The sequence below is a fragment of the Onthophagus taurus genome, chromosome 11 (genome assembly GCF_036711975.1).
Source record: "Onthophagus taurus isolate NC chromosome 11, IU_Otau_3.0, whole genome shotgun sequence".
Lineage (NCBI taxonomy): Eukaryota > Metazoa > Arthropoda > Insecta > Coleoptera > Scarabaeidae > Onthophagus > Onthophagus taurus.
Genome location: NC_091976.1, coordinates 18,791,908 through 18,811,326, shown reverse-complemented (window position 1 = coordinate 18,811,326; position 19,419 = coordinate 18,791,908). Strand labels below are relative to the sequence as shown.

Here is a 19,419-nt window from a genome sequence, read left to right as displayed (position 1 = left end):
CTCCAAACTTTCAACCCCTATAACTCGCCCCAGGGGCTTTTACCGCACGTATAAAAAAATGTACGAACCTTATTTTGGCCCATTCTATGACTGTACCAAATTGCATCGAAATCGGTGAGACACAGTTGTGACACTTCCCTTGTTAGTTTAATATTTAATTTAGTTTATTATTTAGTTCAATTTTGTTTAATTATTATGTAGTAATTCCGAAATCTGTTCAGGTAGGGGACAGGTAGGGGAAACCCTGTTTATTTTGGAAATAAATAAATAAATTAGCCAGGAGAACATAGGTACTCAAAGGTACTCTGTTAACTCTGTTATTGAAATGCTTTGTAACATTGAAATATGTTTTGTTGTAGTCTTGTAATTTGAACTACTTTGCTACTCTATTACAGTAATTTATTAATCTGGTGTACTTTGCTATTGCAAAATTCTCTACTGCTATCTTTGTTTCTGGGGCACTCTGCTAATTTGAAGTTCTGTGCTATTGTAGATTTTTGTCCTACTCGGAAGCAGCCTGAAGTATTATGTCGCTATTTTTAAGTTCTATTCGACTATTGTAATCTGTTCTAGACTGATATATTTCGCCACTCAGATATGGTTACCACTCTCTTTGCCACTCTATAGCAAATAAAAATTCCTCAATATCTCGATAACACATAATGTGTTCGCTTTCAAACTCGTATATACGATGAGTGGAATCTCGGCTGGAGAATAGAGGTGTTTAACTTCTCTTCTAGTTCTTCCAGTTCCAGTTATTCGTCTGCCACTATTCGCCGAGATCGAACATTGATGACTAGGAAGGTCGACTGAATCATATACATCGACATGTATTTCTTTTCGATCAATACCAAATTCAACAACAGATTCACACTGTATATTTCACACAATGTATATATTCATACTGTTAAATCAAGAGATACATGATGGAATGCAGTTAGTTAACAAACTAGTAAACGCCAAAGTCAAAAAAGGACCGATAATTCAAAATTCAACAACATACTGCAACTTTCAAATCATGCAAAAGTCTCTGCTGTAATTACCCCGTATGGTGACCAGAGCGATGAATAGTCTCATCGTACTCATGCGAGGAAGCCGAATATCAGGCCTTGAAACTGGATGGATAAAACTGGAAGACGAAGATGGCGACGAAATATGGGCTACTCTTTTGGAACGTGGAATATTGCTCCTCTTAGCAAGTCAGGAGCACCTAATTCCTTATTATAACAGTTAGAAAAATATAAGCTTAAAATTGTTGCATTGCAAGAAACTAGATGACTTGAGAAGGCAATTATAGACTTGAAAACTCACACCATCTGCTATAACGAGAAGATTGAAGGAATAAAGTAGTTTGGAGTGCCCTTCGTTATAAAGGATGGTTTTAGGAAGAAGATATTAGAAAGCCAAATCGTAGATTGGTGGATGCTGTGGAGGAGGACACTAGAGGGGTTTTGGTGTGTGAGGTGTAGGAAGTGTAGGGCTAGAGATAGGCACGATAAAGGAAGCCATGTCCTCTCATCGACCTGTCGCACCATAAAAGTTTCTCTGGTGTAATTAGTTTTATCGAAGGTTCTTTGACTATCTTCTTCATTATCGTCGTTTAGAATACCTTGCATTTTTCGTAAAATTGTTTTCAATTACACTATCATTAATTTGTAGGTATAAAATTGTAATTTCTTGTGTAGAATGAGATATTACTATTATTATTTCTGCCGGACTGAAGGGAGCGGCCTCATTCGTCACCGCTACTTATGAAATCTATTGTAACTTAAGCCCTCCAAAGATTTAAGAAAAATCTAGGTCCCTGATGAATCTTAGTACCGTAAAGCGGGGTTACTTTGGCAGGTTTTGACCTATTTTGGTACGCTAAGCCAAAACCGCTAGGAAACTTAAAATTTAAAAAATTACATCATGCCTTGTGTATAATTGACAGTAGATCATCCAAACATGATATGATTTTATTATCTCATATAGAAGAAAAAAATCTTTTTATGTGGTGCCAAAGTAGGCAGAAATGTGGGGTTACTTTGGCAGTATATCCTTAAATCCTATTTGCGCTAAAGTAGGTACGCGGACTGTAGTTCTCAACCCAATTTTCTCTGATAGTTTCTAGGAATTTTTACTTACTTTAGACCTGTAACAACATGATAGTACTCCAAGGTCTTGTTCCTTTATGTCAGTAGGTGTCAGGCGACCTCCGGCGACACAGTCACAGAGAATATGTTCAGCAGTTTCTGACTTGACGTTACAAAGTCGATAAGTTTAATTCTCAGCGTGTCCAATGTTGAAGTGATAGAATTTCTTTGCTAAGGCATAACATTTCTTTGGTTTTCTTTTACGACGGAGTTATTATACTCTTCGCCTGTCTGTGTCCTGAAAGTTCTTTCCAGCGCAAGGCTACCTTTGAGTCCTCCCATTTGTTAATCACCTTTTTTAAGTGCCTTTTTTTATGTAAAATGAGCATACTGATAGATCGAATATTTGCAATCGTTAAGGTTGACATATAGCAGAATATTTCGACCTTCTGAAAAATTCTGTGTTTACGACCAGTCATGTTTCCAAAGCATTTTGCATTAAACATTATGGCTATCGTATTTTCTACTAAAGTATTCTGTTGTTATAGTTAACAATAATTTCAAAGTGTCTAAATACTATGCTATTCGGAATTGTTGAAGTACTTTGATGGGTTGAAATATTTTGATACTGCCATTGAAGAGAATTTATTACTCTAATGTACATAGTTATATCTGGGTTCTCCTTGCTATGGACTTTTCTTATATTCTTGATTATTCTGTTAATGCAGAGTTTTCTGATAATTCTCTTCTAATCCGCAGTGCTGTATTACTCTAAAATAGTTTGCTATTCTAGAATAATCAAATGGATTTGATGTATCAATACGAAATCGTTAGCTTTGAAAGAATGTTGCGCCTCGTCCGCAAGCCACCTCGGCGATTTGAGGCAAAATCATTAATTACATATTTTGACACAAATTCTCTTATAGGAAGACATTTACGTTAGCTTTGGAAGACTCTAACTCAAAGTGCACAGGTCATTTGCGAGCTAGGCGCTGGATTTGATGTATTAATACGAAATCGTCAGCTTTGAAAGATTCTAGAGTTAAAGTGTCGCCCGAAAGCAACCTCGGCGTTTTGAGTTGGAATCTGAAAGTCGCGAAATAAATTAAATTTTGTTACACACTCTTTAAATATGATTACATAAATTCTTAAATACAACTTTTCTGATCTCCGCTTAGTCCTAAATTTTCCCCACATATTCAAATTGATTATATTTCCTTCCTTTTGCTTGCACTATATCCCCTCCTTTACTATGTAACTGCTCATTGTCGGTTTCAGATACTACTTCAACGAAGTTGTCGAGAGAGACACTATCTACAACAACTTCATCTTCACTATGAGTTTCTCGAAACACACAGTTCTGACGATGAGACCTAGTTTGAGTATTACATTTACTCAATACAATAATCAAAAAATAATATTGACTTTTCTGTAACAATAAATATTCGTCTACATTTTTTGTTTCCTTCTTTTTACATTTTATTGCATATTTTTGTTATACTCGAAATAATTCCATAACAGAACATTCGCTTTATTTGAATAAAACTTTTCAATCATCCATCGAACAATAATCGAACCTATCTTCGACACTAAACCAACGTCAAGTTCACCACAAACTGTACTTGTTTCTGAAAGTTGCGGTTGCATACAAACCACTGCACCGCACACGTTTCAGATCTAAAGCGTGAACTTGTTTGAAGAACCTTGAAGGATGTGTATGTAGAGGGAAGTGAATATACACTTCAAACGAGATCCTTTAACCAAACTATATTAGCATCGGATTTAACTTGTTTCAGACTTTAAAGTTTCTTTCTCTATTTTATTTCAGAACGAAAATAGAGCGTTAAGATTAAAAGATGGTGCCTCGCTTCCGCAATACGTAGACGAAACCGCCGTAGGGCCAGGGATGCAAATGGCACTTCAAAGTTTTGAAACTACCGATAGTCGGCTGACGTGGAATTATTTCAACGAAAACTCGTATATTTCAAGAGGTGGTCTTTTGGACGGCGAGGATCCGTACGTCAGGAACAGATTTAATCAACAAGCCAGCGATAATATTCCGAGTAATCGAGAAATTCCCGATACAAGAAATAAAATGTAAGTAACAAAACTTTTAAAATCCCTTTTTTTACTTAAATATAAAATTAATTCGTTAATCTAGTTGATTAAAATCTAAGTCTAAGTAGATTTTCATGTTCATTTCATTTTGAAAACAGAGTTGACATGTTCGAATATGCCAAGTACCATTAACAGAGTTCAACTTAGGTAGCTAGAACATCTGCATATGTATAATTCCGAGTATTACCTGGTAAAACTTAATCTGGTCTCCGACTTTAATTAAACCCCGTTTCTGGAACGTTTAACGTTACATTTCACCTTCATTCATTACCATTAACGTTCTTTCCTTCAATAATGTGAACAAGATTTTACTGTAACTTGCACTCAGTTACAATATTTTATTTATGGTTTGCTGAATCGATAGGATTTAAAAACTTAAAAGCACTTCAGCAGTTTCAAATCTAATTCTTCATTACAGTGTTTTTATTTTTAATTTTCATTCAATATGCGCATATTATAGGCAAAACGTAAATATATGATGAATCTAGTATCTAGTATGACGTTTGTTGTAAATATAAATTGAAGCTTAAATTTATTACAAAGGTAAATATATTTTACCTCAATTATTCATTTATGAATTTATAACGATGTATTTTATGAGCGAACGAGTTTCGATGATCTGTTAAATTTAATAATTATTATGCTTTTAATATTGATGTGATTTTTTAGAAAATTCATCTCAAGTGTTATCAAAAATATTCAAAAATAGTCTATAAGTTTTATTATTTAATAAAAGTGAACCTCGAATATTTGAAATTTTGTGTTTAATTAACTTTTTAGCTTCGATATATACGCATTTGCTACAGCGTAAACATAATTTATATAACAAATTTATTATGTTGGTTGTAAATATAAATCAAAGCTTAAAATTTATTATCGAGGGATGCTTATTTTAATCCGTTATAGTTTGGTGAATCCATATCGATGGGTTTAATGAACGTTTTTTAACGTTTTAATATCAAGGGCACATTGGAAATAAATTTGTTAAAACATGGATTCGAAAATTCATCATTAAATCAATGTTGTCGCAATTGGCTACAAATCGAGCAAAATTCTATTTATAAGTTTTATAGTTTTCTTTAAATAAAAGCTTTTGCGTCACAACTGAAACAATTTTTATGGTTTAATTTTAATCTTCTCTTTAACGCTGAAAAATAAATTAAACAATGTTTCGTAAACGATTTGTTTGATTCCCAAAAAAGAATTAACTATTGAATCGTTGAATGTATCAAAAAATTATAATGTTTTGTCATATCATATAACTGTTTGATTAATTCGGATTTCTGGGATACCTCATTTACTTATTTGAGTTTTACTTAATCATGCTATGACAGAAGACTTAAGAAATTTTGTTATTTAGAGATTGTAGATTGAAGATAATTAAGTCTTTGAGGGAACTTACTCTCATTTAAAATCCCAAGTCTATGATAGAATGGTTTCAGAATCAGACTTGCCATAAAACAAAAAATACATATGACTGATCGCGAGTTGTCATACAACTCAACTTTGTATTTGGAATGTTTCAATACTAAGTGTTGAGTTCTACGCCATGACAGAATCCTAAGAAGGGTAAATTTTGAAACTACACTGAACATGTCAAAATGGAAGGAGTCGATGCATTTGGATATCCTAAGAAAGGTTTTTGAAAGACGAATTTGAAGAAGGTTTCTGAAGAGGAACTCCTCTGGAAATCTCAAGATGTCTTTAAAATTCCTTCGACATCTTTGGAAATTCCCCAACGTTTTTGTAAATCATCGGAATTTTTTTGTAAACAGTTTGAAAAATCTTAGATAAATAAGCATATATTCAATTTATTCATAAAGCTTACAACTACTGCTTAAAGTCAAGAATATTCCTTGATATATGGGAATATGGTTCCATTATAACAATCCCAAAACCTGGAGCTGACCATTTACAACTCAGGAACTACAGACTAATAACCCTCCTTCCAGTGATAGGCAAAATCTTCGAAAGAATCATTAATCAACAAATCCTCCAAGCTACACAAGAAATCATACCAACATGCCAGTTTGGATTTAAATCACAAAACTCTACAGCCCATCCGTTAATAACACTAGTGAATAACATACAAGTAAATCACAATCAAAAAAGAAACTCTATTGCACTGTTCTTAGACATAAATAAAGCCTTTGACACGGTATGGTATAAGGGTTTACTATACAAAATGAAAAAAACAGACGTCAATGGTGCCTTAATTAAAATCATAGACGAGTACCTAAAAAATAGACAACTTCAAGTAAAGGTAGGAGAGAAATTCTCTTTCCCATTTTCTTTACAATATATTTTGCTACAATATCTATGCAGAAAACCCGACCAGCTTTGACCCAAAACTGTACATCCTCCAGTATGCAGATGACACAACATTGGTATCACACAACACCACATTAAACAAAGCAACCACATTTACAACGCTAAAATGGAGACTTACACCCAATCCCTCCAAGTTCCAACTTATGATTCCTAACCACCACATCCGCGAAAGATCTCCTAAAATTAATACTGACACAACCATGGTGAAACCATCCAACGTTATTAAATATCTTGGTATAGATTTAGACAACAACATAAAACCATTCAAACACTTCAAATTCAAAGGAGTTGAAGCTGCCAAACGAGCAAAATATTTCAGAGCTCTGACATACAAAAACGTTGAAGGCATTTCAACAAAAACTGCTACGAAGATCTATAACGCAATATGCAGACCGGTTTTAGACTACGGTCAAATTCTCACAGCCAATACATCAAAGAAAATAAAAGAAAGAATAATAAAAGCAGAAAGAAAATGCCTGAGAATTATAACGAAGATACGAAATCCTCAAAATCCACTGCACAACATTAGTAACGAAAATCTATACGTAAGAACAAAAATACAACCAATTAAGCTAAGACATGCAGAAATCAGTAAAAAATTCATCAAAGAACCACATAATAGACGATTGCTTGACAAAATGTGCCAGAGACAACTGACAGGAACAACTGGACCCTATACGAAACTCTGACACACAACACAGAGGAAGAAACATAAAATTATTTAAATAAAACAAAATGTATTACATAATACTTTAAGGTGGAAAGATCAGGGCTTTCAAAGCTCCTGATAGGTAGCCAATAAAGATTATTTCTCTCTCTCTTAGATAATCTTTAGAATTCCTTTAAAAATCCTGTGGCTTCTTTACAAATCGTTTGAACGTTTTAAAATTTTTCTGGAAATCTCCGGATATCTTCCCCGATGTTTTTTTAACGAAAATCTTACTAAATTGTTTGCAAAGTCTCAGATAATCTTTGAAAAACTTAGATATCAATACGAAATCGTCAGTTTTGGAAGACTCCAGAGCCCCGCCCGCACGGTCATCCAAATATAACGATTTCGTATTAATACATCATATCAAGTGCCTCGCCCTCAAGTCACCTCGGCAGTTTGAGGGTAAATGTCTTCCTATAAGAGAATTTGTGTCTTTACCAAAATATTTATTGAATGATTTCGCCTCAAATCGCCAATGTCGTTTGCGGATGGATTTGATGTATCAATACGAAATCGGTCAGCTTTGGAAGACTCTAGCGCTTCACCCGTAAGCGACCTCGGCGATTTGGGTCGAAATCGTTCATTGCATATTTTGGTAAAGATACAAAGACATTTATCCTTTTTTTATCCATTTAACTACCGAGATCGCTTGCGGGCGAGGCGCTGGATTTGATGTAGTTATATGAAACCGTTAGCTTTGGAAAACTTTAGCTTTAGAGAGCGGAGCCATGCTATTTAATATTGAACAAATAGGTGCAGACGAAGTCGAAATGAAAGAGTCGGACGAATAGTACGCGGTTTGCACAGGCATAGTTTAGATCTTGGTAACCTGAAACTCAAGTTTGAGAAACTTTTAAGACATCAACAATCGAGTTGCTTCCTGCAAAACGAACTCTTAGTGGAAGATTCGCCCAGATATTTTACTTAATTGAAATAATTTTGATTATTACGTGATTAAGTTAGTAAAAAAGATAACTTACCTGAAAAAATCGAAGTGAAATTTACCGAGTTACAGAATATTGTTAATATTGGCGCTAATAATAGTAAAAATCACCACAGCTGTAACAAGTGGTTGATTACTTTGTTATCGGCATACCTGGAGGTTCCAAGAAAAAACCCAGCCCTTGTTGATGTAAATATGGTTCCAACCCAAACATTAAGGATTTCAGATAGACGAAGTTGTTTCAAGTATAAAAAGATAGACCATCATCAAATCAGCATGTCCATCAAATTAACAACATAAACCTCAAATTCTATAACGTTGATGCAAGTGTGCAAACAACTTCGTGTTTTGCTGACCATTTAGAAAATCTAAAAGAAAATCTGGAGAATTGTAACACTATTGAAGTGACCCTTGAATCAAGATTTTTAACATTGATCCATTGAGCAATACATGAATGGCGCAAGTTAATGCGCTTTGGATACAAGAACTGGATATTATGTAGTTTCACGGGATATATTTTATGATTTTAATACATATTGTGACGCTATCTAGAATACTTCTTATCTTTCTGCAAATTATTGCATTACCTTGTGACCACATCATCCTTTTTTGATAAATATTTTAGTAATCATACATTACTAAAAATGCTGAGAGGGCTGAATTGTACCACTGAAAAATTATTTAAAAAGAAAGAGGTAATTTTGTTAGAGTAATTTGTATTTATAAAGCAAATCGTTAGTCATCAATAACCAAAAATCAGTAGATGTACAACAGCACCACGTTTTCGATAGCTTTAACAAATCAATGGACTACAACTACACAATTTCTATTTGAAAAGAAGCGGAGGTGAGTGCTATTTATTTATGAGTAACATGCCTCTGGCGTTGGAGACTATGTCAATTAACAAATGATAATTCAATCTCATTGCTGGAGTTTAAATGTATTATAGTGCCCCATTAATTAGCTGGCAATGAAAAGTCAACAAATCTGAAAAGCTTACCGCTGTACGAAGTCAGGAGAGTGTTCATTTTCTAAAGAAACTATGAAAACAACGACGTCGCATAAAACCGAAGTTGCTCAAAATATACTTTTTGCATAGAGCGGGAGTATTTTACAGTTTATCATTTCAGAGTTTAGACACTTTGGACTTTAGACGCAAACGTGATGATCCGTCACGTTTGCTACGAGCATTTTAACAATTACTTAGTGTTAATCGTTTCCTTGTTTTACGTCTGTTATGTGCTTAATTAGATGCGACAGTTGAAGTTGGACTAAGCCCGAAACTAGTCCTGTTGATATTTATTTAATAAACAATACCGGAAGTAAAGAGTTTCTTTTTAATCAATACTTATAGTAATTATGGACAACATCTAAAATAATTGATAATTATTGTTATTAACTAGACTTTTTACATCGCATGAAAACAAGTCGAAGTCATTAAAAAGACGGATCTTGCGTCTTGTGTGCAGCTCACAATCCCTTCATTTACCCATCTTGAGGAAGGAGGAGTCTTAAAAACAATTACCCTACGCTGTTTACCTCGAACTTTATAAATATATATCACAATATATGTACTCTTACTACCACATCATATTAACTTTAATCTCATCTTTAATATCATTTTTCCCATTGATGATCTATCAAAATTCATTTACTCCGAATCGTTTCATCCCAATATTTAACGAATTTCATTCTACCATTTCATTTTTTATATATATTTCTGGATTAAACACGATTACTGTGAACAAATTGAATTAAAACTAATTCAAATAAAACGTTAAAACGTGATATTGTTTAAATTGATCGCACAAATTGCGTAAAATTAACAAAAATTAAAGTAAATCCAACGCGTTTTTGTTAACTTTTAAAAACGTTTTTGAAAGTTTTTTTCTTAGCTTTGTGTTTTGTATGAGATTCGTTTAATTTAGACTTTCCCATCGTATAAACTCGAAACAAAGTTATCCCCTCATTTCCTTTCAGTCTCAAAAGAACCAAGTTTCTTCGTTAACGACGTTTTCTTGATTAACTTACTTGATATATCCTTATAAAACATTTCAACTTTGTTTCGGTAGCCACAATGTTATGAAAGTATTATTGGTATACAATTTAAATGCTTTATGAAGAGACGACGTGAAACTTGATCTGATTATTAACTTTGTTACGAAAGGAATATGATCTCGCATCATTCAATCTCTTTTATGCCACCTGGTCCTTATGAAACACACGAAAGTAATATTTCTCCTCATTTTCCTTAGTAATCTTATTTACCTTTTCCGTCGTAGCCGAGAGGATATTGTCGTAAAAGAGTATTGATTTTTGTCTTCTTCTTATTCTGTAGTGTGAACCGTATTAGAAAGAAACTTAACAGTTTTATTGCTTAACGTTCAAGTTAAAGGACATTTTTCATTTAATTTTTATCGTCACTTTAAAAGCTCTTTAAAGTTATAAACTCCCCGTTAAATTTATTGCTGCTAAACTACCTACCTGAACAAGAAGGGTTGAGTTAATTTGTCTTTGCCACATCCTGACTTTGAGGGCGTTTTCAATTGAAATTGTTCCCGAATTTATTTGCATTCTCTTATCTTAATCAATTTAGAAAGGAAGAAGAACATCCCGGTAGGGCGAGCTTATTAATTAATCTTGAAACAAGGAACGAGCAGCTCTATCAATTATTCAATTTCACTTTGCAAGCCTTTATTCTTGTTACAGGATTTTTTGGTCATTTACTTTTTATTGCAATGTTCGTTTTAAACCTACATTTTAGTTTACGAAGTAATAAAACTCGAATGAAACTCAAACGACTGACTTTGTGTATTGGATGAGAGGCATTTCAACGAGTTTATTATCAGTTTCTTTTGCACAGTTTCTTTGCCCAATCCTTACTATTTTAAAATTTAATTAAGATAAATGGAGGATTCAACACAACCCAACTCAATCCAACCCAAACACTTGTGCTTGCTTTCCTAGTTATTAACCTGTCCCATTTTGTAGATCAGATCAAGTACTTTTATGGTTAAGGAGTTAAAATAAACCAAAACATATTTTTCTAATTTATGTAATGTTAAACTGTTAAGTATGTAAACAAATTAAAATTCTTTTGCATCGTTGAATTTCTTTTAATTACATAGAAATTGTTTAGATGACAACTCGAGAGTATAAAATAATTAGTTTCACTCTGATGACATCAGCTAACAAATTACAGAAGCAGCAAAATAAGTAATCTTATTGGAATGCGGAGCCATCTTTCGTATATGGGGAATTAAGTAACGGTTGAATCTCGAGATGGTTTTCGAAAGTAAAACCGTAATTGCGAAAGGAGCCAGTGAAAGGATCGTTTTGTAGATCAATAGGACGTCAAGATTTTCTGACCATCCATAATTAGTGTGATTTCACTTATTTTTTAATGCCTAAAAAAATTTATCTTGAACATAAAAGTACTAGTTAGAGTTATTATGCTTTCTCGTTATCCTGGTTTTTATGAAATGATAACATAAACGAACTTGGATAAGGAGAAAATAGGAGTGGTAGATTACGTGTGCCTATTACGATAATCTCCGATGCGAGAGACTCTCGGTTTGAAATTGAGGGAACGAATAGGGAAACCCCTGAAAATAGGATAGAGGAATAGGAAGAGCCCTTTGAAATTAATTAACAACCTCCTTCTTGGTCGAGCTTTGCTCAAGCTTGCTTTGTTTAACGACAACGAACCGTGCATAAACTGTATTGTTTCCGGAGAAGGTTTATGGACTTTAAAACTATAGCTTTTAAAAAGTGTAAAAGAAATAACAAAAAAAAATCGTTGAGAGCAGTTAAAAGCAAAGTTTTGTTTTGGAATTGTTTCAGGTGCAGGACGAGGGCGTGGTCCCATGATTTACCATCAACTTCGGTTATTATAACATTTCATAATGAAGCCAGATCTACTTTATTAAGAACTATAGTCAGGTAAGTTGCTTTTTTGAACGTAATGAATAATAGGTTAAAGAGATTATGAAAAATATAGAGTTGGAAATTGTCGAATGAAAAAAGGGAAAGAAAGGTTTATACCTGACCGTTCGCAATTTCCACGTACTGTTTCACGAGACTCGTAAAAATTTCATGGCGTCAAATGCGATATTAAACCGGACGCCTCGTTTAAATATTTCATCATTCCGGGCTACGACCGCAACGCGACGGCTCTAAATGTAAAATTGTTACGACCATCGCTATTGCATATTGCATTCGTAAATCGTACCATAATTTTTATTACAATCTTTTTGAAGAAAGAATTGATTGCGAATTTGTTTTTAACAAATTTGCATTAAAATAAATGGTTTTTCACTTTTACAATCGATACTGATATAATTATCCGATAGTCAAGATTGTGACCAAACCGTTTATTAAAATTTTATGTGTCATCAATATTTGATAAACGTTCTTTAAATATATATATTTGAATCTATTTCCATCGTCCCGTCAGCCACCATGAAAGCCAAACCAAATTAGAATTTTACTCCACACCGACACAAGGAAACTACCTCTCAAACACCTTCGGCCTGTCACAACTTTCAATAGATCCATAATTTTAGGGATGCCTCCACTCTGCCCTATTAATACTTTGCCCAATTAAAAAAAAATATTTTAAATCCCTGGGCAATAAAAATTGCTTGATACCTTCTGACTAATATACCAAATTATAAATATGACTTAACTATAAATAAAGGCAATAAATTTTTTGATTCAAGATGCGTCCTCTCCAATTATTAACTTGCTCTCACATCCGACGTCACTCATTCATTATGATGCAATTGTTTGATTATGACATAAACATAAATGTCCTATAACGCAGTAGAACATCAACTTTCCTCTGTTGGTTGATACCTCAAGCAACAACTGTAGAATCTATGTCAAAAGACTTAGAATGCACACCCCATACAAATTCTTGATCTGTATATTCTGAGGTTGTTTATAAAATAATACAATGGTTCTTATTAAATCTCAATGATCCTATTTGTTTAATGATGAATAATCACGTAATATATTGCACTTTGTAGACTTTCTATCATGAACGTAGCCTTCCATTTTAATCGAAAAATATCTACAACAAAGAATGCTTTAAATACATGAATAATGATGCTCATAAATATATTACTGCTGTTAACATTGGTGAACTCATTGTAGAATAGTAATCCCGACAAGACTATTAGGTCAGCAACAAGTTTAAGAAAGCAAGAGTCTTTCAGATGATCAAAAAAGGATAATACCAAACAAAATTTTTCACTGCGTACGGTGGTACTAGTCAGTATAAATGATGAATAAAAGCCTAGTTCTAGAAGAAAATGAGACCAGGATGATTTGCAGCATTTAGCAGAAGAGAAATGTGACAATCAAATCGCTGCTGGAACTTAATTTCCGAATATTCTGATGTATATTTAATATGATATATATTGTTGTGGTCCATCCGAGATTTCATCCGTTCTTCTCGAGCTGACGTCTGCCGTGAGTGATAAGGAGAGGTCATTGACCTACCGTCCGGCGGTTGCTGATTTTCGATTTTTTCCAAAATATTTTGTCCAGAGTGTGATAGTTCATGTCTCGGGAAAGCTGTTCTGGATCGCGAACGGTGTAGGATTGTTTTCCACGTGGCTGATAAGTGCCCTACACTTATCAGTCATCTCTCTTATTGAGGGTATCGTTCTTCACTATTTCGATGAACTCACGGATGAGTCTGGTCCTCCAATGTGGAATGTTGACTATTTCTAGGCAGCCCTCAAAGTTGATGGTGTGTCCTGTGTCGAGATGGTGCCGGAACAGAGCAGATGTGAGTTGTTTGTTGCGGATACTCAGCGATGCGAGTTGTTTGTTGCGGATACTCAGCTTGTACTCCTCCACTCTGGCGGCTAATCTTCTATCAGTCTGCCCCACGTAGTTCTTGTCGCACGAGTCGCAGGTGATGGAATAAATTCCTAGGTTTTCCAATTTCAGTTTGTCCTTTGGATTCCTGAGAGAAACTCCTATGGTCTTGTTAGGTTTATAGGTGGTGGATGTTTACCAACAGGAAGAACGGATGATATCTCTGATCGATTCTCGGATGAAACACTACGCATTACCAATATGGTATATACTTGATATATTTTGAAAGAGTAACCAGAATAAACAACCTTCATAAAATTTCACTTTTACTCTAAATGAAGTTAAAATAAGCCGAAGAAGGTGTTACAAACATCAAGTACCACAAATGCATTTCTAAACCCATCGATCAGAAAATATTATCTAAAAGGGTAGATAAGCAGCCGAAACCAGTCCTAATTCCAGAGTTTTCGTTAGAGCGAGATTTATATCTATCCAAATTTTCTGTCTTTTTAGAGGGTAGTGTTTTTAATGCCGGGTTTATACAGAATTTAGCTGTAAATTTAAATTTAAGAATTTAGATTTAAGGATTTTATTTAGCTTTAAGAAAAAAATTGATTTATACAGAATTTAAGATTTACAGAATCGCAACCTCAAGAAACAAAATATTACTAGTTTTTGTGTTGTCATTTTCTACCAATATGTTATCTTTATGTTCAGAACATTTTTTATCGTAAATATATCGGTAGTTCTCAACAATTTTAATTAATTTTCCATCGAATTAACTCATTTTGTTGGCACAGAAATAAACAACAGTTGAGGTTAGGTTAGAACGCGCTATTTACATCGCCCGATCATTGGATACAGCTGATTGAGGTCGTCTTGCGCATGTGTGACGCTGTAAATTTAGAAAAGTTGACCAACTTTATGTTTACAGCTAAATCTTACAGCTTTGTATAAACGATACATGGGGTTTCAATACATTTAACTCTTACAGCTAAATTTTTAAATTTAAATTTACAGCTAAATCGTCTGTATAAACCCGGCCTAACATTCGTACAAATCTAGCATTGGCGTCAGATCTTTCAATTTAGATTGGTTGATGTTTTGCGTCAACCTACATCACATTACATTTATTAGAAAAAGAGAGTGTTCAATACTGAAACGAAATATATTAGAAAAGAATGAAAGAGTAGTTGAGCGGCAAAATAATAGTATTTCTACTGAACTGATTGATGCCCTACGCATTAGTTTCAATAACACAGATAAGATTATGGTTAACTGTGTTACAACTACAAGATGAAATAAGTCCTCATCTTTATCAAAACCTGCACATATTAAACAAGTATTTTTCAGGTGTGTAAAGACGGTCTTAAGAAAAAAGATTTTGCACCTCCTGAAGGGGCATCGACAAGTACAAATTTTGAACAATAGCGAAGTTCAAATTAATGCGACTCTTGAGTACATATTTGAAAGAACTTACTTTGAGAATATTCTGATGTTAAGCCTTTTAACGTCTATACATAATTAGATAAGGTCATAAATTTAAGAATAGAATAAAAAATTTAAGAGATAAAGAAAACTGAAAAAATATTGGAATACAACTATTCCGAAAGCTGTGATTAAATTTAATTAATTGCATCAATTGCCAACTAGTTTCTAAACAAATATGCTAAACTACCTCAAACAACCCAATGAAGCGATTAATTTGGAAGGAAGCTTTGATGTGCAGTAAATTAAAAGTCATGGAAAAATCGAATACCATGAGTGCAGTAATAAAAGGAAAAAATGATTAGCTAGTATAATAATAACATTTTTCTATTAAACTGACCATATCTACAATACTTCGTAAAATTTGTTTTCAGAGGTAAGAAAGACAGATCATGTTTCGTTATTTCTGCTTTTCAAGTCGCTTTCTCATATTGTTATCTATAATATAAATTGACCCTTCTCCTGTGTTGATGCACATTTATGCTCGTTTTAAATCATTTTGAATTATTGCTCGAAAAAGATTGGCTCCAAATTGGCGATTGGTTTTCAAGACTTACAACATTTGTGGTTTGTTGTGGTAAATGCGAGATTTCAAAGGAAGAAATCTCACGCCGTTAGGTCTGTCGATCTGTTCAGCCAGTTGCAATCATCAAAACACGGCCCGGAAATTGGTATTCCAAAATCCCTTTGGTTTCCCGAACTGTGTGAGTGGTTGTTATGTCCTCTTGGAACCAAGAATGGTCGGACACAATTCAGCAAAAATTTGAGTAGCTCGTTAACCGTCAATTGATCAATCAAATGTTGCAATTTATCTGACCAATCGACGTACTAGGGTACCCACTATGATATTTCAAACGTTGCAGGTAAGAAAAGTCAATTGATAAACAATTATTTCCACATCGAGGTTGAATGAAATTGAAACAATATATTTCATCAGAACTATTATCCGCTACAGGATAGATTTATTCCGAAAAATCGTCTACAGGTCGGGAAATAAATCAAGGTGAAAGAGTAGTGAAAGAATTGGTCGCTTCATACAAAGTATCTGGACGAAACATCACAATGGATAATTGTTTTTCGACTCTACCACTTGCAAAACATCTATTATCATGGAAGTTGATGATAGTGGGAATAAAACAACTAATCTTATATGTTCCATGATATGGCACCATCTAATTTACGTCAAGTACGTTCTACACTGTACGGATTCCAAGACTACATAACAGTTTGTTCAGATTGTTACAACATCTGGAGAAAAAAAAAACAAGAAATTGTAACTTTTTATAATAACGCACAGTACACTGGACACAGAAAAGCAAATAGATGGGCTCTCGCATTATTCTACATTCTGAACATTGCATCTCTCGCTGCCTACCTAATTTATATGGCAAATAATAGTATGATGCAAAAAAGAACTAATGGACGCAGCATATTTTTGCGTCAATTGGGAGAAGTATTATAGCTCCCAATGATTGAAGATCGAATGCAAAATATTCATATAGTATGACACTTTTCCTCTAGGACTGGCAATATAATGGACGCAGCTGCTTTGGCTTCCACTTGTCGAATTACCGAAAAAGAAAAAACAGGATTAAAAAAAGTGGACTTATATAGGATATTTCTGATCCTATTTACATAAAATATGTATATGGATACCCAGGTATCCCGGATAGTTAACTTTGACGATCGAAAAGTCAAAATTTTTTTCTAACTCTCTTTAAATAAACTATTAAATTTACGTCAAATCGTCCAAATAACGATATTGAAACAAAAAGCACTAAATGGGTACCCAGAAATTCGGTTGATCAATTGAGTGCTAAGACATTTGTCAAAAAATGGGGCCAACCACTTCTTCAACTAACTTGGTTAATGCAAACTGATTAATGCAAATTGACTTGGTACATAATTTACATCATAGTCACTTTGAGGGGTTCAAGGTCTCTTCGTATGTTTCCTGTGGATTCTTTGTATCCCATAAACACAACTTTTTCTTATAACCGTTTAAGCAGAAATGGGCTTTGTTGCTTATGATGACTTTAAATAAGATTTATCGTGATCTTGTACCAGGTTAACAGCGTAGGTATAAGTTAATCTTAGTTGACAGTCAGCAGGCAGCAATTGTTGAACGATTTAAACTGTAACGATACTCTTTACTGCATTACTTTAATGGTCTTAGTTTGGTATCAGAATCCACTCAAGTAGACACTTGTTCGCGCACACGTGTAAAATTAAACGACGGCGATATTCCCGCTGCGTGAAAACAAGAGACCAGAGATTGATGAAATAAGCAATAACAATAATTCCGCATTATTTAGGTGTGTAACACTCTATAGCTTATTTTGCACTACATCTCTGTGTATATAATAAATGTTAGAGCACAATAATATTTGATGCCATTTGCAAAAATTGTGTCTCATTTACTTTTGCCCTATCTAGTATTTGAGACATTCTCTATTATAAGATATATCTACTTGTTCGGTCCATTAGATGTTGAAATGTTGCTGCAAAGTTGCTTGTAAAGTCCGAATGGCACAACTCGGAACTAGTGTAATCTTTTTTCTGCTATGATATAATTGGTCGATTTTCAGTCGTTAAAGTAGTCTTGGCGTAACGAAGTCTATCCGGTATCGTATTAATGCATCATCATTAAACATGCATCATTGCTTCGGGATGCAGCAGCTTAATCTCGTGTTAGATTAATGGATTTTCTCCAAGATCTGAAATAACACTTATTCGATAATAATGAACTAAGAAAGTTGGCGTGCAACACAATGCAAGCAGTGTTATATTACAACGAAATAACTCCTTAAAATGTCTTGTATATGTCCAAGCCATATCTCTTCAATAGATTGCGGGTATCAACATCAACAATATCAACTCTTTTCATTCTAATTGTATATTGCTAACGATATTTTAGTAGAAAGATATTTTAATTACAGGTCTTCCAACCTAAATATTGCCATCAGTAATATTTGCGTCTGTTACGACATTTCTGACAAATACAATGTACATAAATCACGTTTTCTTTTCCACGACAAATGGAACAACTTTTCTTCTTGAAACAAAAAGTAATGGATCAATTCAAATTTTGCTTACGTACAAAGACTCCAAGATTTATTGCTACACCTTCATAGTAATAAATCTGTACCTCTGTCCTTGGTCATATCCTAAAAGATCCGTTCATCAACCATAGACTAGCTTTGACATGTCCGATTTCACCATGAACAATAAAATAGTGTTGCGATATATTTAACATATTTTTTTACTTTTTTAGTGTTTTGAATAGAAGTCCAGAACATCTTATTAAAGAAATTATTTTAGTAGACGATTTCAGCGATAACCGTAAGTGTAAAAAAAGTAGTAATAAAATCCTCTCCAGAATTAAATTAAATCTCCTTCCGGAGAGTTACCGGAAAAAAAGTAGATTCCCTAGCGTACACTTGACCCGCTTTAAAACCACCAAATCCCAGTTCATTAAACCAGCCAACCCGACCGCTTCATTTCCTCCGACTCCTCTTTATTTCTTTTTATTTCCTTCCGGTATTTCAATTAGAGCACCGATGTGTTTTCTCAATCACTCAAAAACTTTGCAAATATTTTAAGCTTTTCTTTTTCCTTAGCTTTAGTGTCTAAGTTTTATTTAATTGGACGTTTTTGAAATGTGTGTGTGTTTCTAGCTGAAGATGGTGCGGAATTGGCAAAGATCCAAAAGGTTCGGGTTCTTCGCAATGAAAAACGAGAGGGTTTGATGAGATCCCGAGTAAGGGGAGCGGATGCTGCTACAGCGGACGTACTCACGTTTCTGGATAGTCATTGTGAGTGCAATGTTAATTGGTTGGAGCCTCTTTTGGAACGAGTTGCGGAGGTAAAAAGAAATAAAAGGGAGATAGGAAAAAGAAATTATTCTCTTTTTGTATTCAGTT

The 19,419-nt window shown here is 34.0% G+C and overlaps 1 protein-coding gene across 1 annotated transcript in view; it reads left to right on the top strand.

Annotated features, from left to right (window-relative positions):
• Positions 1–19,419, top strand: part of LOC111424241 (polypeptide N-acetylgalactosaminyltransferase 2) — a 162,657-nt gene that overhangs the window by 97,097 nt on the left and 46,141 nt on the right. Inside the window, exons 2-5 of the mRNA XM_023057725.2 lie at positions 3,904–4,172; positions 12,023–12,121; positions 18,771–18,838; positions 19,174–19,361. Of these exons, the coding sequence (XP_022913493.1) occupies positions 3,904–4,172; positions 12,023–12,121; positions 18,771–18,838; positions 19,174–19,361 (624 nt within the window). The remainder of the gene's footprint in view (positions 1–3,903; positions 4,173–12,022; positions 12,122–18,770; positions 18,839–19,173; positions 19,362–19,419) is intronic.